The sequence below is a fragment of the Eriocheir sinensis genome, unplaced genomic scaffold, assembly GCF_024679095.1.
Source record: "Eriocheir sinensis breed Jianghai 21 unplaced genomic scaffold, ASM2467909v1 Scaffold509, whole genome shotgun sequence".
NCBI classification, from domain to species: Eukaryota; Metazoa; Arthropoda; class Malacostraca; order Decapoda; family Varunidae; genus Eriocheir; species Eriocheir sinensis.
The window spans coordinates 188,626-211,624 of record NW_026111842.1 but is presented as its reverse complement, the minus strand read 5'-3'; the positions used below and the strand labels follow the sequence as shown (position 1 = coordinate 211,624).

At 47.9% G+C, this 22,999-nt stretch overlaps 1 protein-coding gene across 1 annotated transcript; it reads left to right on the top strand.

The window, feature by feature from the left end:
• Window positions 1-401: 401 nt before the first annotated feature.
• LOC126992843 (uncharacterized) lies at window positions 402-1,669 on the top strand. The gene has a single exon (XM_050851669.1). It carries the CDS (start codon window positions 402-404, stop codon window positions 1,206-1,208), a length of 807 nt encoding a protein of 268 aa, XP_050707626.1. The 3' UTR covers window positions 1,209-1,669.
• Window positions 1,670-22,999: the final 21,330 nt, after the last annotated feature.

Below are 22,999 nucleotides of genomic sequence, written 5' to 3'. Positions count from 1 at the left end.
ACATCGACTCACCCACCGCCTCACCAGCCTCCTGCCGCTGCGGCCCCCCGGCGTCTCTATCGGCGCCCTTCCTACCTCCGTGGCCTCGGCAATGTCGGTGGTGCTTCTGCAGCGGCACTCCCGCCGCCGTGGCCCCTGACGCCCGTCAGCGCCTTCTGTCACCCCGCCGACATCGAGTGTAGTGTCGCCCTTATAACTCGCACTGTTCCGTGGCGTGCCAAGTGTATGTGCGTGTATAAACAGTGACGAGTGACGCCCGTGGCCTACCATCTACATAAGTATCAAAGTGTGCCGTGACGTCCCTTCCGGCGTGTGCTCCCCAACCCGCTCCAATCCCTGTGCTCCGTACCCTTCGGCGCGGCGCACCTGCTCAGCGCTCCGTCCCCTACCGCTCCTTCAGGATGCCTGAGGACTGTTGCGAGCGGGGCGTGGCCAGCTTCCGCGGCCCTACCTTCACGAGCCACGAACCAACGCTCTGGTTCACTATCCTTGAAGTTAACTTCAAGCCTCACCGCATCACCACCAGCCTCACCAAGTTTAGCCACGCCACCGCACTCATTCCCCTAGACGTCCTCTCGCAGGTTTCCGATACCATCTCCAAAGCTGCCTCCTCCGACACTCCATACGAGGACCTCAAAGCTGCCATCCTATCCCGCCTGGAGCCTTCCGTCACCACTCGGCTTCAGGAAATGCTATCCAAGGAGGAACTCGGGAACGAGAAGCCCTCGGACCTGCTACGACGCATGAAGAGGCTCCTCGGCGAAAAATATGAGTCCTTTGATAAGGAGGTCTTCAGTCACCTCTTCTATCAACGCCTACCACCACACATCCAGCAGGGCCTCTTCACCGTTAAGAACACGCTTTCACTGGAGGGCCTCGCCAAGCTGGCGGACGACTTTCTAGCCTCCTCCCCGGCTGCACCCCAGCCAACGGTCTCCAGCGTCGCCGACACCACCGGGGTCCAGCAGCTCGCAGCCCTCGTCTCCCAGCTCTCTCTGGAGGTCAGCGCCCTTAAGGAGGAGGTCCGTGGCCGCCCTCGCCGACGCTCCCCATCACCCCACCCCCACCGCCGCCGCTCCCGATCTGACAGCAGGCCTAGACGCACGCCTGGCGTCTGCTACTATCACAACAGATTCGGCCGAGACGCCCGGAAGTGTACGTCTCCCTGCACCTTCCAGGACTCTTTAAACAGTCCCGGCGGACACTAATGGCGCATAGCGCCCGCCAGCACATCTCGAAGCTATTCCACATCTTCGATCCACTCTCCCGCACCAACTTCCTCATCGACACTGGAGCCGAAGTCAGCGTCCTCCCCGCCACACCCAGCCAGAGGTCCTTGCCGACCATCGCCCGCCTCTACGCTGCTAACGGCACGGGGATCCCTGTCTTCAATAAACAAACGCTCCAGCTCAACCTCAACCTTCGCAGGTCGTTCGAGTGGACCTTCTACGTGGCAACAGTTTCGCAACCAATCCTGGGCGCCGATTTCTTGACACACTACAACCTCCTGATCGACCTCAAAAGTCGCAAGCTCCTGGATTCCTTAACATCCGTCTCCACCAGAACGAGAGCAGCAGCAGGCGAAAGCACCCACATCTCCACCATCAGCGCAGGCAACCGGTTCGCGTCTCTCCTCAAGTCCTTCCCGACACTGACACAGCCACACACAGCGAACAAGCCTGTGAAGCACCACGTCACGCAGCACATCGAGACCACCGGACCACCAACATACGCCAAGGCTCGCCGCTTAGCTCCAGAACGCTATCAACAAGCCAAGGCCGAGTTCGAGTCGCTGATGCGCCAAGGTGTTATCCGCCCCAGCTCAAGCAACTGGTCGTCTGCCCTCCACGTCGTTCCCAAGAAGAACGGTGACATACGCCCATGCGGCGACTACAGAGCCCTCAACTCGCGCACCGTCATGGATCGCTATCCGGTGCCGAATATTCAGGAGTTCTCCTCACAGCTTGCTGGCTCCACCATCTTCTCCAGGATCGACCTCATCAAAGCCTTCCACCAGATCCCAGTCAACGCAGCGGACATCCCGAAGACAGCCATCGTTACACCTTTCGGCTTGTACGAGTACGTACGGATGCCCTTTGGCCTCAAGAACTCTGCACAAACCTTCCAGAGGTTTATGGACGAAGTGCTGCGAGGACTGACATTCTGCTTCGCCTACATCGACGACGTCCTCATCGCCAGTCCTGACGCCGCCAACACCTAGAGCAAGTTTTCGCCCGTCTCCAGGACTACGGCATCCAGATAAGCCTTGACAAGTCAGAGTTTGGTGTTACCTCCGTCGACTTCCTCGGCCACACCGTCTCTCCTTCAGGCATCACTCCCATCTCTTCCCGCTGCGACGCCATTCAACAGTTCCCGAAGCCGACAACTCAGCGCCAGCTCAAGCAGTTCCTCGGGATGATCAATTACTACAACCGCTTCATTCCACACTGCGCGCTCATCTTCCAGCCACTCTACTCCATGATCAAGCCCTGCAAGAGAGGCCAGTCCGTCACACTCGCCTGGACTCCCGAAGCTGACGACGCCTTTCTCAAAGCCAAGGAGGCACTGAAGGCTGTTACCACACTCAGCTTCCCTACTCCAGACGCCACTACTTCAATCTCCACGGATGCCTCAGACACCGGCGTTGGTGGAGTCTTGCAGCAGCACGTAAACGGAGCCTGGAGACCCATTGCATTCTTCTCACAGAAACTCAACAACGCCGAGAAGAAGTACAGCGCCTTCGACAGAGAACTTCTCGCCATCTACAAGGCTGTCAAGCGCTTCAGATACTTCGTCGAAGGCCGGGAATTTCACATATACACCGACCACAAGCCTCTTGCCACAACCTTCATCAACAACAAGTCCACCTACTCTCCCAGGCAGCTGCGCCACATCGACTTCATCTCTCAGTTCACGACAGACATCCGGTACGTCAAAGGCGAAGACAACATCCCCGCTGACGCTCTCTCCCGTAACATCTCTGCAACATCCTCCTCCCATATCGACTATGCCGCCATTGCTGCAGACCAAGTCGACGACGCCGAGCTGCAGCAATTGAAGGATAACTCCGCTTTGTCGATGAGGCGAGTCGAGTTCCCCGGGACCAACGTGCACCTGTACGCTGACTCATCTACCGCCACCATCCGGCCCTACCTACCGAAGAACCACCGGTATCCTCTCTTCCGCCAGCTGCACGACCTCTCTCACCCCGGGATACGAGCGTCACAACGCATGATGTCCTCGCGCTTCATATGGACGGGGATCAACAAGGACGTCAGAGACTGGACCCGCACCTGCGTCCAGTGCCAGGCTTCCAAGGTGACGCGCCACACCGTCTCGCCTCCAGCAGCGTTCACGCCCCGATCCTCCAGACTCGAACACGTCCACGTCGACCTCGTCGGCCCACTCCCACACTCCAACGGCTACAAGTACCTCCTCACCTGCGTTGACAGATTCACGCGCTGGCCCGAAGCTGTCCCGGTCGAAGACATAACAACGGACACCATCGCCAGAGCCTTCGTCAACACCTGGGTGTCGCGCTTCGGTACGCCTCTCACCCTCACACCCGACCGTGGAAGCCAGTTCGAGTCGAGCCTTTGGGACAAGGTCATGTCCATCCTGGGGATTAAGCGGATCAGAACCGCCAGCTACCATCCTCAGTCGAATGGCCTTGTCGAGCGCTTCCACCGCCAACTCAAGGCCTCGCTGGCAGCAACAGTTCAGGACCGCAGCGACTGGACTACGACTCTGCCTCTAGCCCTCCTCGGCATACGGACGTCCCTCAAGGAAGACTTCGGCCACTCCTCTGCAGAGCTCCTGTACGGCACCACTCTCCGCCTCCCAGGAGAGGTTCTCTCGCCCACTTCTGGCCCTCCCTGCGACATACAGGACTACGCCAGGAACCTCAAGAACGCAATGCAGAGACTCCAGCCAGTGCCGCCACGTACATCACCATCCAAAACGTTCGTGAGCCAGGACCTCGACACCTGCACACACGTGTTCGTGCGAGTGGACGCCACAAAGAAGCCTCTGCAGCAACCATACGATGGCCCCTTCACCGTCATCAAGAGGACGCGGAAGAACGTCACCATTGACCGCCACGGAAAATCCGATGTCGTCGCCATCGACCGGGTCAAGCCCGCGTACCTCCTGCAGCCAGATCCTCCACCCACCAACACCGTGTCAGTGTCCCCCAGTCCAGTGCTTACAGACAAAATCCAGTGCCGCAAGAAACATGTAACGTTCCTCCTCCCTCGTCACTAGGGGGGGAGTTATGTAGTGACCCATTAACGCACACCATTTTCTTTCTCGTTCTCTCCATCTTCCGTTTCTTCAGTCTACCCTTAAGTCATCACGTTCTCTTTCTTTTCTCTCACTCTCAACACACACTATTCTATTTCATCAAATACACATATCCATCACACATTAATCTCTTTTGTTACGAGTCACTACATATAAATAAATGTACATAATCATTCTAATTATTATAAGCAACATTATGTTTAAGCTTTATCATCAAAGAGCCACCATTGTAAATATTACTGTATATCACCATTGTAAATATTCATTCACAATATTCCAATACATGTATATACTCGCAAATAAACTGCTTCGTCAATGGAGTCATCACTGGTTATTAGTTGTGTCTTTTAACCTACAAGGCGGCTTTAACGGACCCAAACGGCGTTGTACCAGCTACAACGTATGCTGCCTCGAAAACACACAGACGTAAATGTTTGGTTTTCGCTGTAGCGGCCTAGGCTGCCGCTACAAAGGCAACAGAGAAATCGTCAGGCTGCTCTTCGTTGAAAGCGGGAAGCAGCATGGTACAAGGCGCGAGGCTGGACAAATAAAACTGAGTTACTAGGCCCTCCAGCTTGTCAGAAAGGGCCACGTGGCCCACCAGCCGTCGCTACCTCGACTTGTGCCCTTGTGAGCTCTATCTGCAGGCGAAGCATCTCTAACTCTCTGTCCTGAGAACTCGGGGTCACAGAAACACCACAAAAAGCTGGAGTCACTGCATGTTGTTTGGCAGGCGTGGGGTCAGGTTCTTCGCTCCTGCCCTCGCCGTCTGCGTCCTGCTTCAAGGTAACTAATCCTAGCTGGTGCGATACTAGGCTCGCCAGCTCGGATTTATTTAAAGCTACAAGGTTCTCTGCACTGCAGTGCTGAGCCACGAGGCGTAACTCAGAAAGGGAGAGTCTACGTAGACTGTAGCACGTGGGCTCACTGTTGATAAACGCAACGACGTCTTCGTTAATAATCGCCATAGCAACGATAGGAGTGTGTAACTGTGGCAATCCTGGCGAGGTCGCCAGTTGTTACGTCACCAGTGTCGCCACTGGTGCGGTCAAGTGGTTTGGGGAAAAGTTACCCCACAAAAATAGAGACAAACACAAAACTGGGTTGGTTTGGCCTCAAACACCATGTTCTTTTTTCCCGTAACAGAACAACAACAACAACAAAAAAAAAAAAAGGAAATGGTCAACGGAAACGCAAATGAATACAAAAGACTATATATTTACAAAAGTTAGCATGTTCACTAATTACAAAAGAAAAGAAAAACCCAAGATTGCCAAAGCTTCGCACTCCTTTAAAAACATGGAACGGATAAAACACAAAGCACAAAAGCACAAACTATACTGAACACACCTGGGCTGGGAGGCAGCACGTAACACAAGGCAGAAACGTGGTAACACGAAAACACTAAAAAGATGGCACAGAAAACACACACACCTAATAAAACCTTACCTTAAAACACTAACGACTCTCTCTCTCCCGTAAAGAAAGAACACACGCCTGCGGGCGTGAAAACTGCAGAAGTCGCTGCAGGGAAACAAAGGGGAGAGAGAAGCCGGCCCCCCCTTTTACCTCGAACGTGGACGACAGGGAAAACGAGAGAGAGCAACTGACCCTTCCTTTAAGATTTACCCCCATAATAGTGGGACAGGGTCTTTGGCCAAAAGGCGGCCTTGAAAGGGGGGGCGGGCAATTCAAGTCCCGGCGGGTGTAGGGACGCCTCCTCCGCCGCCACAGCCACGGGTAACAGCCGGCGAGCAGCGACGGAGGCACGGGCTCTCCGGTAGACACCCGTAGCGGTGCACGGGCGAGCAGCCGACGAGTCGACTTGCCTGCAGCGGGGGGGCCCAAAGCGAGGGTGACCACGCGGGTCAACCTCGCCGCCGCAGAAGGGCCACCCAGCTGCACGCCCACGGAGTGCTGGCGTTCCACTGCTACTGACCCTTCCTTCCTTTAAGATTAAACCCCATGAAAGGGGTACAGGGCCTTGGCCAAATGGCGGCCCTGTAAGAGGGGGGCGAGCAATGCAAGCTCGTTGCGGGTCTAGAGACGCCTCCGCCTACGCCACAGCCACGGGCAACAGCCGGCGAGCAGCGACGGAGGCACGGGCACTCCGGGCAGGAGCCCAGGGAGCAGCCCGTAGCGGTGCACGAGCGAGCAGCCCAGCAGTTGACTATAACCGCAGAGGGGTCACCCTCGCCTCTGCAGAAGGGCCACCCGGCTGCTCGCCAGAGGAGTGCTGGCGGTCCACTGTACTACTGACCCGAGGGTCAGCGCTTATATGGGGGCCGACCGCCGCCGTGCCGCGGGGGGGTTGCCAGTCGCGCTCGCGGCGGTGCGGGACAACAGTCTCCCACTACAACTCAAAATACACAATCAAGTACAATAAATAAATTTCTTAACCTGAACATAAAAGGGAATTATACATAATGTGTCACAATAATTAGTAACGAGCAGGAGAGACAAATGGAAGAACAGTCCGCAGCAACAACGACCTAGAGTCGCCGCGCAGGCTGGTTACTATGCCCGAGCGCGGGAACCACGGGGCGGGTGGAAATTTCCAGATAACACCGGAAAATACCGGCGCAAACAAAGGTGTCACATGGGCGAGCCACATGGTTACAGCCCATGTATGTGGAATAGAATAAAACAAAGGCGCTGGAGAAGCCCGCCTGTAATATATATATATATATATATATATATATATATATATATATATATATATATATATATATATATATATATATATATATATATATATATATATATATATATGTGTGTGTGTGTGTGTGTGTAATACATTCATGGAATGACCCCCTAAGGGTAGGCGTTGGCTGAGTGGTAGCGTGCTGGGCACACATTCACCGGTGATGGACGACGCGGGTTCGAATCCCCACGCTACCACCTCGGATTTTTCAGTCACCGCCGAGTGGCTTAAAACTACCCATATGCTGTCCTGAAGACCACCCATCAACCCGGACTCTAGAGGAAACCGTCCAAGTGAATCAAGGAGTTCCGGGGTGCAGCATGAGCCAAGAGTAAGTGGCGCCACTATAAACACTTGCCTGCGCCATGATGAGCTGGGGCCGACTACCATCCAGGCCCCTCAAGAGAGCCTACCGGCGCTATAGGCGTACACGTAAAAATAAATGTATACCCCTTAGTGCAATGAAGATTTATCCCAAGTGTTGAAAATTCTATTCTAGAAAAAATATGTGCAAAAACAAAACAAAAATAAAAATAACTTTGAAATGTAAGTACTTATATGATAATACTTACTGCAGCATTTATTTCTGACGATTGGTACAGCTCCCTCACCTACAGCAAGAAAATCAAGTACATTTGATTTAATAGTTTTCTTACAAAAATTCATATTTACAGAGAGAGAGAGAGAGAGAGAGAGAGAGAGAGAGAGAGAGAGAGAGAGAGACTCCAGTTATTTTAATTGTTAAGCAATTAAACAAGTTGTGTTAAGAATTCCATTTGTCTTTCTGTCTGTCTCTAGTCTATACCTATCTATGTCTGCCCGTTTATGCTTGTATGCCTGTTCGTGTGTCCGTCCGTTAAACTGTCTACACCAGCATTTCCCAACCTGGGGGATATTTTCCCCTGGGGGAAATTTTATGATTACAGGGGAAAAATTTAACCTGAAGGAAATATAAATTACTAGCAATTAGTTGGCGGAAACGGGGCGTCAGAGCTATTGATTGACTGATTTGTTATTAAATACGGTAATTTTGTGTTTGGCCACTATTTATTTATAATATTATGTGTTATTAAGCAAGTAATTTCGTGTTTTGACTACTTTTTTCCTCGTCCACATCAAGGGGGAAATCCGGGTGGTTGAAGTTGATGAAGGGGAAACGACAAAAGAAAGGTTGGGAACCACTGGTCTACACGCTCTCTCTCTCTCTCTCTCATCTTATCTTTATTATATTAACTTTGATATTTCATTTTTTTTTTTTGGGGGGGGGGGTAGCACAGGAGCCCAAAATTAAGCTATTGCGTGCGGACATGCGTGTTGGTGATTAGTGAGTGTTCTGATGCTAACTGGCTCACGGATAGAGAAAAGTCAATATCCGTCGGAGTTACTTTATTGACAAAAATAAACGGAGATCATTAAGACAAACACAGCACATAGAAAAGGTGTTTGTGTGTGTATGCGTTTATGTGAATGTTGTGTAGTGTAAGTGACATTGAAGTGTTGGTGTAAGTGTGGAACAATATGTATAAGCTAACAATAGGAGGACGAGGACAGACAGTTGAAGATAAGCAAGTAACAAGAAAGACAAACAATTAAGACGCATAAGACACGGACGCGACAATGAAAATGCTTAGATGGCACAAGAGACAGCACAGCACGAGGAGCGACGAAAATCAGAGTCTGTGTTACCGCGCCACATTTTCTTTTTAGTCACCGGGAGGAGAGCGAGTGTTTGTAGGGGTGACTAGCTGCTATATGCGTGCGTGGTCGTGTGTGTGTGTGTGTGTGTGTGTGTGTGTGTGTGTGTGTGTGAGTGTGTGTGTCTTTTACCTCCTCCTCCTTTCCTTGTCTACTCATCTAATGCTCTATCTCCTCCATATCTTCGTTTTTCAATTCATCCTCTTATTTTTCTTTGTTTATATCATATTTATAGCTGTGCTCTCTCTCTCTCTCTCTCTCTCTCTCTCTCTCTCTCTCTCTCTCTCTCTCTCTCTCTCTCTCTCTCTCTCCCCCCCCCCTTACCGTTTGACCACCCTACCGCCGGCCCCGCCTCAGCACACCCCCTATTTCCACAGTCTCTTTCCTACCCAATCCTAAGAATTAATCTCTCATATCCTTCTCTCTTTCATTCCCTAGACACAGTAATAATAGCTTTCAAGAAGTGTTATCATGTTACGGTAAAGCACTTCTTTGCAGGTCGTTCTTCAATCTGCAGGATGTGCCTACTCAAACAGAACGTGGAAACTAGTTTTCAGATTTGAAGCTGGTAGCTTGCCATGTGGAAATTACCGAATTAGCACACTATGCATGTTTTACAGGATTTCATCCATGCATACATTGACGTATCGTCCATTACATCTGCATCGACATCGGCCTCCCCTGCACAGCAAGTCTCACCAAAGACTGAAGGCAAGTGAAGGGAGGCGCCAGACACCCCCGACGCGCCATTTATCCGGCGCATTGCTTCTACAGATTTAGCATATTGGAAGAGGAGGAGGAACTGCAGAGATCTTTCTTGGTTGGGGACTCCATTATTCGTCACCAGGTGGTTGAATTCTGTGGAGGAGCCCCCCATCCCCCCCACCTCCCGATGAAGGCCCAACTACTGTTACCCTGGAGCTGGAGTTGATGACATCACAGTTGCCCTCGACGAAGTCTCCGCAGAAACTTCTAATGACTCTTTTCGTTCATCACGAAAGTACTAATGACATCTGCAAAACCAGCTCCGAGGAATTATCAGATAAGTACCGTTGGCTGATCCAGCACTTCAAGACTAAATCACAAAACATTATAAAATCAGGAATTATTTCAAGGATATCAGCAGCGAGCGAGTTTAACAAGAAGGCTTTCTTTCAGTCTTAATAGCCGCTTAAAGACTCTTTGCAGAGAATTCGACGTGGGTTTCTTCAACGCCTGGAGTAATTTATTTGGCCAGGGTGGACTGTTTCAAAGAGACGGTCTGCCACTGTCCCCTGTCTGAGCAGCTAGATTTGGAAGACTTCTATACAAAGTAGTGCGCGATTTTTGTTAAAAAATTGCTCTGGGCTAAGTCACCCCATCCCCTCCTTGTAAACGAATGTCATGCGGCACATCTGACGCCAAATCGTAAAACCGTAATCAACACCATGTCCATAACTAGACTTAAAAGATAGTCTAACAGTTCTAAGTTTCAATCCTCGTGGCCTAAACAACAAGAGTGATGAATTTATGACTTTTTTCTACAGAAAGTTTTTACGTTATTACTATAACCGAAACTTTCATTGGCACCAAAAATTGATTTAATTTCAGAATACAATACAACATGAATCCTATCAACCCTAGACGTGGGGACGTGGAGGTGTCGCCCTTTACGTCAAAAGTTATTTGCAACCCACTGAAAAAATACCGAGAACATTTGTGCGTCCGAGTAAATGCTAAAAAAAAATCAAATATAACCTTGTCAATCACTCGATGATGATGGAGTATTCATCTCATGTGTGAAGGGGCTCCACATACACAGCTCTCTTGGATAGAGTGGAGTCTAAGGCTCTTCGTTTCATCAACTCCCCTCGTCTTACTGACGGTCGCACGCCTCAAGATTCCGGTGCAGTTTTACGTCTCGCTGCAATCGACTTTCTACTCTTGCTCACTTCTTTACTGTCCATATCCCTTATGCAAGACTTAACCAGCATCTTCTTTATCTTATCCCTTCTGCTGATAAACGCTGGAATAGCATTCCCTTGTCCGCATTTCCTTCTGCCTATGACGACCTCTTTCAAGAGAGGAGTGTCAAGACATCTCCCGAAATTGACCTCTCATTTGGGCTCTTGTCCTGTTTACTTTTATTGGAGCAGCGCCTAGCGGGAATTTTTTTTATTTAATTGCCCTTGAGCTGTCTCCCTAGCGGTAAAAAAAAAATCCGAATGGTTGATGGGGATATATTATGAGATGCAGATGGGTACCAGATTCGTTTCAGCAGAGTACTGTGGGCACTTGTACACGGCCTCCAAGAGGAGAGCTCCTTCTGGCTGAATTACAAATGGCGGCTGCTGATCTACCAAGAGAAGAAATTCCACCATCTCCTGCACAAGAGAGAGAGAGAGAGAGAGAGAGAGAGAGAGAGAGAGAGAGAGAGAGAGAGAGAGAGAGAGAGAGAGAGAGAGAGAGAGAGAGAGAGAGGCTGTGAGAAAATTGAGGAGTTAAATGTCAGATGGGATCTGTAATATCAGCGCAGAAATGTTGAAAGCTGGGGGTGAAGCCATGGTCCGTGGGTTGCATGCGGTGCTGTCTGTCATGTGGCAGTTCAATGCCATTCCTCTTGACAGGAAATAGGGCTTGGTTGTCCTTATCTGGAAAGGGAAAGAGGACCGACAGGACTGCAACACTTACCATGGAATTATACTGCTGAGTGTGCCGGGCAAGGTTCTTGCTCATCTGCTTCTGAGGCGAATTCGATCTAATCAGCACAAGTTTCAGAAACCTGAGGAATCCGGGTTCACGGCCGGCAAGTCAATAATTGATTGATTGATTGATTTAGAGTTTCCTTCATCGCGCCGCAACATCTTGGTCATATGGCACCGGAGTAATAAAATGGAAGGCAAATAATTAAAATAATCTAAGGGTGATAAAATTTATTAGGAATATAGTTTTGAAATGGTCCATTCAGATATAGCACTAGTTTAAAATATAAGAAAATGTTTATTAAGAATGCATTAGTGAGATACAAAGAACTTTCTATGAAGAGACCCTACAAGAGATGGAGGATGCCCACCTCCTGCAGATAGCCCATGACGTCATGTCCAGGGGTGAGCGCCTTTTCTCCCAGCATTAGGGAAAGGGAAAAAATCCCATCTACATCACGACACCGGAAGAGGTACTGCTCTCGCAGGTCCCGCAGACTGGGGCACTCGACCAGCAAGTGCCGGACAGTCATGGGGACCAAGCAGTCATCGCAGTAAGGCTGCACACCCCGGAACATTAGGAAGCCGTGTGTGTAGCGTGTGTGACGCGTCCTCAGGCGGGCCAGAACGGTTTCCTTTTTGCGACACCTTATGTGGGAGTAAATCCAGTGACGTACTGCCCTGGTCGTCACTTCCCCCATCTTGGTGGTGGCGGTCACATTCTCCCATCTGGCCTGCCACGCGCTGTCAGCGGTGGCCCGGATGGTAGAGTATAAGTCTCTGCAGGGAACTGGGCAAGGTTGAGGGGAAACAGCGGGGGCAGGCCGGGCAGCCGCCGCCTTGGCCAGCCGATCGGCCTGCTCGTTCCCCTGAACTCCTACATGGCCCGGTACCCAGCAAAAAGCCACCCGACATCCCCGACGGTGTAGCAAGTAAATCCATTCTAAAATTGATAGGATAAGAGGATGACAGTAATCACGGGACTCTAAAGCAGTCAGTGCACTGCGAGAGTCGCTAAAAACAGTAAAGGAGTTCTGGGGGAGACTAAAAATAATTCTGAGGGCGAGTAAGATGGCGGACATTTCAGCCGTAAAAACTGACGCCACTCTAGGAAGGCTGAGAAAGACGACACTGAAGCCTGCTCCAGTGTCCGTCTTAGACCCATCCGAATAAACGGGGACAGAGCCCTCGCAAGCGGTGAAGTGCTCTGAAAATAAGGACTGTACCGCGTAACAGGAGAGGGTGCTCTTTTAGTCGATTACAGGTCTGCACACTTATACGCTGGGGAACTGCCAATAGCCCACCCTAGGAATACGATGGGGACAAACAGTGTGTGCAGGAACTGTCCAGTCCGTCATAACTGACTGCACCCTATATCCAAATGGTTTGGGTAAACTCGGCCGAGCGTCATACAGGAGAGAGCGAGAATCTTGGGAGGCAGTAACACAAGGCACAGAATCTGGAATGCTGTGAGTCCGAAACCAACATCTTAGCATTAACGACCTCCGGCGCAGGTCCAAGGAATGAATGCCGGCATCCACTAACATACTTGGAATAAGACATGACCTAAAGGCTCCTGCTGCAAGGCGAACCCCAGCATGATGCACAGAGCCCAATGTGCGAAGACGAGCATCCGACGCGGAATACTCAAGTTTCGGGAGTATAAGTGATCTGTGCAACATGAGGAGGGTCTGGCGATCCGCACCCCAAGAGGTATGGGCTAAGACCCTAAGGAGGGTCATTGCCTTCAAACAAGTTGCCTTGATGTGCCGGAGGTGAGGAACCCAGGTCAGCCTTGCATCGAATATCATCCCAAGAAATCGGGTCTCTTCCACACATGAGATTCTACGACCGTAGAAGTACAGGTCTGGGTCGGGGTGAACGCCACGAAAGCGGCAGAAGTGCATGGCCACAATCTTAGTTAGGGAGAACCGAAAACCCTGAGTGTCAGCCCACGCGGATATCCTATTAAGTGCCAGTTGTAATTTCCGCTCTATCAGTGACATCCGGGGTCCAGAGACTGAGATGGATAAGTCATCAACATACAAACTGCCTTGGACCCCTTCGGGGAGTACACTAATAACGCTGTTGATGACCACGGCGAAGAGCGTAACATTGAGAATACTCCCCTGCGGCACACCATCATCTAGTGGAAGGGCATCAGAGTGCACGTCCCCGACCCTCACCTTTAAAGAACGATTTGATAATAACTGCTTGATAAAAATCGGCAACCGGCCACGAAGACCAAACTCGTGGAGGGAAAGTAAGATGCCATGACGCCAGGCAGTGTCATAGGCTTTCTCCAAATCAAAGAACACTGTTACATGGTGTTGGTTGGTGGCGAAGGCCTTACATATGGATGACTCTAAGCATAGGAGGGCGTCAGAGGTAGATCGCATTTTGCGAAAACCGCATTGTACTTGTGATAAAATATTCCCCTTTTCCAAGTACCACATGAGCCGCCCATTCACCATCTTCTCCATAACCTTGCAAAGGCATGAAGTGAGTGAAATGGGACGGTAATTTGTTGCCTGTCGATGGTCTTTTCCGGGCTTAAGGAAGGCGATAACAACGGCAACGCTCCAAGAAGACGGTTAATCACCGGTATACCAAATTTTATGAAGAAGAGGCAATAAAAACGTAAGTGATTCGTCAGGCATATGACGTAGAAAGGAGTATGGGATGTCATCACGGCCTGGTGAAGCTGAACGAAGTTCTGTCTAGAAAAAGGGACATTATACAACTCGCCGTTATTAGAAGCGAAACCGAGGCCAGCTTACTCCCGGCGTCGACGATGGCGTCCCGAGGGAGATGTAATGTCCTTCCTAGATACATCTGTAAAATGTTTGGCAAGGACTTGAGCAACCGCGATAGGTTCAGCCACGTTTCTGCCTGCTTCTGACAGGACAGGAGGGAAAGGGACAGTATATTTCCCAGAGATTTTTCTCACTCGTTTCCATACCTGCGTGAGGGAAGTCTCTTTGTTTAGGGTGGACACGAAAGCCCTCCACGAAGCACGGCGGGACTCTTTAAGGACTCGCCGTGCATGGGCACGCGCCCACCGGAATGCCTCTAGGTGCTGTGGAACTCCACGATGATGGCGGAGGCGAGAGAAGGCGGCTCGTTTCGCCTTCACAGCAGCGGTGCAATCAAGGGTCCACCAAGGCACTGGACGTCTGGGAAAGTGACCAGACGTCTTGGGGATTGTTAATATGGCTGCCGAGTGCAGTAAGGTAGTTAAATATGCCACCGCTTCGTCAATGCTGCTGAAGTCATCTACAGACCGTGCAGTGGAACTCAGTTGCATAAAGAGTTGCCAGTCTGCTCTATCATACGCTAGCGTGGGAGGCGAGTGCGTGGTTTGCCCCTGGCTGACGATAAGACAATAGGGAAGTGGTCACTTACATGTAAATTCGGTAAAACCTTCCAGTTGAAATCTAAAATAATATTAAAAGAACACAAAGACACATCAATAGCCGTAAAAATACCCGTTTGACTATGAAAGTCCGTCATATCTCCAGAATTAAAAACTTCCAATTCCTCATCCTCTTTCAAAGATGCCAGCATCACACCTCGAGGGTTTGTGGTGCAGTCTCCCCAAAGTGGATGACGGCCATTGACGTCGCCTAGAAGGAAAGGGGCAGGAAGATCAGCAAGCAAACTGTCAAAATCCCTTCTCTCTACATGAGCGCTTGGAGGGAGGTATAGGCAGTAGGGACAAATGTACGGAAGTAGGGGTAGTTAGAGTGGGGGGGGGGGCACGGAAGTGGGGGGCGGGTGGTTCAGCGGGGGGGTGACGGAAGAGGGGATAGCTGGAGGTCCCCCCTCCTCCCCCCCCCCATCTTTCACTTTTTTCACATACCCTACCCCCCCACACACACACCCCACCCCCTCTCGGGCTAGCGTACGGAAGCGGGGGTATTGGAGCGGGGAGGTGACGGGAGTGAGGGTAGGACTGTCAGCGGGAGGGTGACGGAAGAGAGGGTGGACAGCGAGGGGGGGGGGGGTGACGGGAGTGGGGGTAGGAAGGTCACAGGGCGGTCAGCGGGTGGGTGACGGAAGTGGGGGCATACACAAAGTGAGGGCAATTGCTGTTGTTGTTGTTGTTGTTCTTGCTGTACACACACACACACACACACACACACACACACACACATATTCTTTGCTATATAAGCATCATACTTTAGTAGTAACAAATGTACGGAAGTGGGGGTTGGGGGGGTCAGCGGGGGGGTGACGGAAGAGGGGGTAGCTGGACCCCCCCTACCCCCCCCCTCCAAACTTTCACTTTTTCACATGCCCCCCCCCGGAAGCGGGGGGTACTGGAGCGGGGGGGGGGGGGTGACGGGAGCGGGGGTAGGACGGTCAGCGGGGGGAGGTGACGGAAGAAAGGTTTCTGAGGGGGGGGTGACGGGAGTGGGGGTAGAACGGTCAGAGTGGGGTCAACGGGGGAGGTGACGGAAGTGGGGGCATACACAAAGTGAGGGTAATTGCTATTATTGTTGTTGTTGTTGTTCTTGTATACACACACACACACACACACACACACACACACACATATTCTGTGCTATATAAGCACCATACTTTAATAATTACCATCATTAATCCGCTATGGCTGAGACATATTCAGAGAACCTTCTTGATATAATAGTTGCAGGATATAGCAACTTCGGAAAATCGGAACTTGTACAGCAGCTTATACTGAAGTATCATGAAAAGTTCAAAAAAATTGTCATATGTGGCTTAACGTCTCATCCTCTTCAAAGAAATAAAGAAATAGGACCTAAAGTTATAGTGTCGTCTGAAATAATTGATCCAATTGCCAACGAGGATACGTTTGATCAGAGAGGGACATTGTATGTACTTGACGATATTTTCATTGATGCTGTAAGGAACAAAATTGTGGTTGATGCTTTTACTCGCGGACGGCACAACAATATTTCATGCATATTTAATATTTCATGCATATTTATCACCTAAAATCTATATATGGGTGGAAAGCATGCAAGAAATATTAGCCTGAACTGTTCTCATTTCCTCTTCATAAGACAGCGCGATTCATCTCAAATTCACACTCTGGGCAGACAAATATTCGGAAAAGAGAAGGCAAACCAGTTTGTAGATATATATAAATATGCTGTATATTCACGTCCTTATGGATATCTTCTTGTTGATTTGGGTATAAATACTCCTGAATCCCTACAGTTTCGCTCAAACATTGTTGGAGAACCCCCAGGTGAACGCGTATTCCAATGGTGAACTCCAGGAAGAAGGAACTCTTACACGCTCTATACTCCCAACATAACGAACCCTATGGTTTAAGCTCTCAGGCGAAATTATGGGAGAAAGCAAAAAGTATAAATCCGGCAATAACACGTGATGACGTATTCAACTTTTTGAGAAGCAATAAAACATATACATTGCATAAGCTACAGACTAAAAAATCCCCCCGGCAAAAGATAATATCCTCAAAACCCAAAGTAATCATGGCTGCCGATTTAGCAGACGTGAGACATATAAGAAAGGAAAATAATAACATAGGCTACTTGTTAGTATGCATAGACGTGTTTTCTAGATATATGCAAGTTGTCCCGTGTCGGAATAAAGACGCAAATACTATGCTCGTGGCCTTTAAACAAGTGGTGGAAAATAAAGATTCTGAAGGCTTACGAAGATTAAACACCGACTTGGGCACAGAATTCTGGAATCGAAAAGTAAGAAACTATTTATGTTCCCGGGGCATTAAGCTATACAGTGTGTACTCAAGCGAGATCAAAGCAGCCTTGGCAGAGCGGGCCATTCGTACACTGAAAGCACGCATCTACTAGTTCATCACGTCTCAAAATTCTTCAAGATATATAGATCAGCTGCAAAACATGGTCAATGCCTACAACCGCTCGCCCCATTCTGGACTGAAGAACAAACAAACTCCCATTGATATTCATAACTTAAAAGACCCATCTGCAATCAAACGGCAATTCCACGCAATATATAAAAAAACCCGAAGCAACCAGCGTCTTCCATCAGTCCTCGACTGGCAGTTGGGGAAATAGTTCGCCTTGTTGGAAGTGCTCGTTCCTCTGTATTCCATAAAGGATACGCACAGCAAAATACTCACGAGCTCTTTCGCATAAAATCAATTAAACACAAGAATCGCCCAAGAATTTATCTCTTAGAAGATTTGTCTGGAGAACCAATACAGGGGATATTCTACGCGCCAGAGCTCGTCTTAAGCGCTCTACCTGAGTCATACGATATTAAAATACTGCGTTCACTAAAAATTAAAGGAAAAAAGCAGTATTTTGTATCGTGGTTGGGATACCCTACTTCATTCAACAGCTGGATTGACGCTAATGATATTGTAGAAAATGCGTTAAAAGACACCACTCCTCAGTGCACACAAAAACTTTGTCTTACTTTTGAAGAAATTAAAAGTAAAAGATAGAAACCGTGCTATTAAGCAGGCAGCTCGAGAACAATTGAACTGTATATCTGAAATATTTTCTAATTTGTTAAAGAAGCACCTTACACTCAATAACAAAGTTATCAAGAAATTACGTAAATATCGGGAAGACATACGTGCCATAGCTAGAAGGAAAACTCCTCTCCATAAGAAAAGACTTATATTGACATCGAGACGGGGCGGTAATATATTAGCTGCTATATTACCTATTGCCGCTTCCTTGATCGGAAAATTATTTGGATAATGCGCACGTATTATCTTGTTCCCGAGGCTACCGCTGAGCGTGTTTTAACGGGTATTAAGCCTAAATGCGCCAACTCCACGAGTCCGGGGGTCAACGGCCAATCGTGTTTCAACCCGCAGTCGACCCATCCCGATCACATGCCGGTCTCTGAACATGTGCCAACAAGCAGCAGCGGTCCTGTCGTGTCGTCCCATGGTGCACGACCAAGCACTCCAACAAGATTGAACCCGTCACCTCGCTCTGTAAGAAAGAAAACTTACAAAAAAAAGAAACAAAAGTATACAAAACCACAAAACTACCACCCGTGCAACTTAGAGTCACAGGGATTAGGGAGAACGAGATTTCCTCCAATCCTGAAATAAGTAATTTAATACCTCTTTATGTTAAAAGTATCGACGTGCCTTACGTCAATATGATGCTAGAACGAATAAAAGACAATCCCATCGTAAAATGGGATAGCCGAGGCAACCTATTGTCTTCTGCTCGATCCTCCAATATCCTGTACATGTTGAATTTACTCTCTAATGCAAGTCAAAAACCAACGATTGCTGACATTGCTGATATGAAACACATCATTGACGCCACGGGTGTATTACCTAGCGAAATAAAAAATACGCGCGTGCGGCAAAAGATTCAGGGATCTGGTTTCACCAAACAACCATCGTTGGCAACTTACAGATGGGTTCCATATTAAAGCCGCTTTTCCAATGTGCTACTGCAGTCCTACATTGTGATTCAAGAAATAAACAGAATCATGGACGTTGTAGATACTGAACCGCGTTGGACGCGCGACTTATACAGAGGGAGCGGCGACGTCATGGAGAGAGAAATGCCGGAGGCGAGGACGAACATTCTCGGACACGGTGGTGCCCCGAGCGGGCTTATACGTAAGAGAGAGCAGATGGGACGATGGTTCGCTACTCGTCCCTCGCCATCAGCTGAAGCGGTACTATTCATCACTCACCAGTATACCAGAGGACACCATGTCGGACGCCTACGTGTTCAACTACAAAGACGGTTCTCCTGGCGATGGCATCTACCGCAACAACAAGACCATCATCGTTCCTTCCCTCAACTGCAGTTCCTGCTACGAAAAGAGGAGGTTTACTGGACGCCTACATGGATTATATCCGCACAGTAATCTCTACCACGAAAGAAGCCCGATCTGTCAACTGAACAGGTGTCGCTGGGAAGATCGTGGTATTTCCGGTAGTCTGCATATTCGCTATCCTCCGAGTGAAAATCGTCCTTATGTGGCGTGTATCCTGACCTAATATGCTCCTGGCCGCGAACTGGAAAATAGCCTTATAAATCAAGGATATCTTCACACGTCAAGAGATCAAAATTTCATTCGTGGGGTAAAGGAAGACAGTTATGATAACCGTCTCCGCTGGTTTAAAGAGTCCTCACAAAACTGGTAGAATGGGTGATTAAAATCAACATTACAAGTGTCGTCTTCCCCTACAATATTGCAAGCGCTGGAATTCTTTACGTGTTGTGGAAAGCTGACTACCAACCGCATCTCCAAGAGGCTGCGGCTGATCTCCAACTGCATAATATATCGTGCGTCATCCTGGACAGATGGTGGACCTGCGATGAGCCTGAAACAAAATTAACTCTATCTGTGTCTCCCGAGCGAAACAGGAAGAGAAAATTTGTGGATACAGAGGACGACGCTGTGGCTGACGAATGGAAAAGAAAACGGGACGGTGCTGTGGTCGACGTGGATCCTAAATAACTATAGCTCCAGACAATTTCCCAATAATTATGTACATCACTAAATGTAAAATATGTCAATAAATAACAATGTAATGATGTTTAGTATGATTTACCTTCAATATGTAATTGGCATCTCGTCATGCCTACCTCTATATAATGAAATAATTATAATATTTTTGCTAGTGTCTTGCTTGCTCTAAATGGAGTCACATCATATATATGTTACCAGCATTGCGGATGGGGAAATTTACCCAAATTCCAGCACTAGCTTTACTAATAATATACAAACTCTAACATTAGACAAGGACGTGGAATATGAAGTCGGTCTACTGAACGTGTTGCTTCCCCGTCGGTACTACATTGTTAAACCGGGTGAACCAGAGTGTAGTATACACCTTGAATGTGGTATAAGACCAACGCCAGATTCAGAAGCTATTGAAAGACGCACACTGTCAGAGGCTATTAATGCTAATATCTTCTATAATGACACTGGGTAGTTGCTGATGTGTGTTAACGGTATAATAACGACATTGTTAAAGGAGATGGTCGATGGATACAACTACCATTTACTAGCGTATTCTAGAGAGGTTCTTGCATTTAGCTCAATAAATGATCATTTAACTTTGTTCTGCTACAATGGTTATCATCCACTAGTTGTATTTATTAAGGTTTCCTTTGATACGCGACTGGCCCAGGTTCTCGGTTTTGTCCCCAACTTAGGTTATGTTGTGTTTTCTTCCTTGGGTACACATGAAGAACAAAAAAAAAACAGTTCTTGTTTCACGACATGGTCATGCGGCCTAGGGTTTCCTTCCCGGGATCCCGGGATCCCGGCCATAAATGGGCTTTTTTTTCCTTCCCGGGAAATTTACGAAATCCCGGGAAATCCCGGGATACTTTTTTTTTTTTCTCTCTTATGCAAAATACGAAAAAAGAGAGAGAGAGAGAGAGAGAGAGAGAGAGAGAGAGAGAGAGAGAGAGAGAGATGCCTGGGTTAGGACTTGGGAGCGAGACAGCGATGGGCTAAATCAGCTGTACGAGAACAGTACGTGTCGGACTGTCGGCCCGACACGTACTGTTCTCGTACACTTCTGGCAGTGAGTGAGCTTAGTCTATTCTGTTCCATCCCTGTGTAAAGGTGTGTACTGTAACGTGTGTTAATTTTGTAATGTGAAAAGGAGTTGGTGTGGCCTGCTTCATGCTAATTGCTATCATAATAATTTCTTTGTTCTAACCATAATTCTACTTTGGTGGCTGAGCCAGTAAATAAATAATAGTGTAAAAACAAAACAAAACAAAAAATAAGTCGCCTATTCGTCATATCTGTGTCTTTGAATGTGAGTTCTTTATTGAGTTTTCGTGTTACAGACTACAAATATGGGGTCTGTATCATGGATATGATTATGTGACATGAACATCATCCTTATAGTGATTATAGAGAATGTTTTTTTTTTTTCTTCTTCAGGTGATTTACTGAATTACGTATCTGACTCTACATAACCATTAAAATGGCAGACGAGGCAGAAGCAACAACCAGTACTGAGTCTTATGCTTGGAAATATTTTGAAAAACTTAAATGTGAAGAATCATCGCGATGTAGAAAGTGTCTTGCAGTTATAAAGTGCAGAGGATGGTCTACTAGTGGTATGATTCGTCACCTCAAACAAACACTCAATTGAAAAAACAGAAAATCTCAAACGTCCTTCAGACAAGTCTCCTCATAAAGATGCGAGTGAGGTGAAAAGGAGTCCTGTGCAAAGGAAAATGACTGTTTTTTTGAAGAAGGAGGAGACGAAAGAAGAAATCGTTGGGAAGCTAGCTGCAGTAGATGGATTTTCCATAAATGCCATCGCCAAGAGTGAGTTCATAAAGACATCAATGCTTGCAAGGGGATACAAATTGCCTCAAAGTCCAACTCTTGTTATGGATCTTGTACATAAGCAGTACAACGTTGCAAAAAGAAAGGGTGATATTTGATATTAACAAAGGAGACATGTTGGGGTTAGGTTTGGATTATCTCTTGATGAGTATACTTCACTAAAAAACAAGAGGTACATGAACATAAATTTACATACTAGTGACACTTTTGACCTTTAGGAATGGTTAGAATCACAGGTTCACTACCAGCAGAGACTGCTGTTGAGGGTGAGAATAAGTTAGCTGAGAATAAGTTAGCCGATTTTCAGGTAAACTTGGAAAGAGATGCGTATGTGTAACTAGTTGCATGTAACTGATGGAGCCAGTGTCATGGTTAAGTTTGGCAAACTGATTAAGACCTGTCATCATATGTGTTATGCTCATGGAATACATCTTGCTGTTTGCGATGTTCTCTACAAGAAAACAAATGATAACTTAGTTAGTTTGGAAAGGAGAAATGTTACCTATCTCCAAGAAGAGGAAGCAGATGATGTGGAAGCTGTGCAAGAGGAAGAAGAGTTCAGTGGTATGATTGAGGTGGTATCAGATGAGGATTTGGAAAATATTAGGTTAGAGGATCTGGAAGATGATGAAGAAGGGAACATTGATTTGTCTGTCACAATCAACAAAGTCAGAAAAATTGTGAAGATGTTCAGGAAATCACCCACAAGAAATGAGAAGCTGCAGAGGTATGTTGTTAGTGAATATGGCAAAGAACTGATGCTAAAGCTCGACTCTAAAGACAAGGTGGAACAGCTTGCTAGACATGCTAGAGCGATTCCTGAAAGTAAAAAACTCAGTTGCTAAAGCTATGATTGACTGTAATATGGAAATGAACATCACAAATGGGGAATTAAAAGTGCTCAATGACTTAGTAACAGCACTGCAACCAGTAAAACTAGGGGCAGAGAGGATGGGATGCAGAGGTACAACTATTCTTACTGCTGAAGGTGTGTTTTCATTCATGTTGAAAGAACTGAATGAACAACAGTCATCATTTTCGATGAAACTGCAAAATTCTCTCAACAACATAATAAATGAAAGGAGGAGTGCGGTTCTCGTAGGCCTTATGATATACCTGCATTGTGGGAAGGCTTATAACAACTGTGAGGAAAGATTAGCATTACCCCGTAAGTCTGCCATCGTGGAGTCAGCTAAACAGTTGTTAGGAAGACTGTTCCAAGTAAGTGATGAAGAAACTACAACTAGTGATAATGTGGAAACATCTGTAAATCAACAAAATTCACTCACTGATAAACTCCAGGCAGCCATAG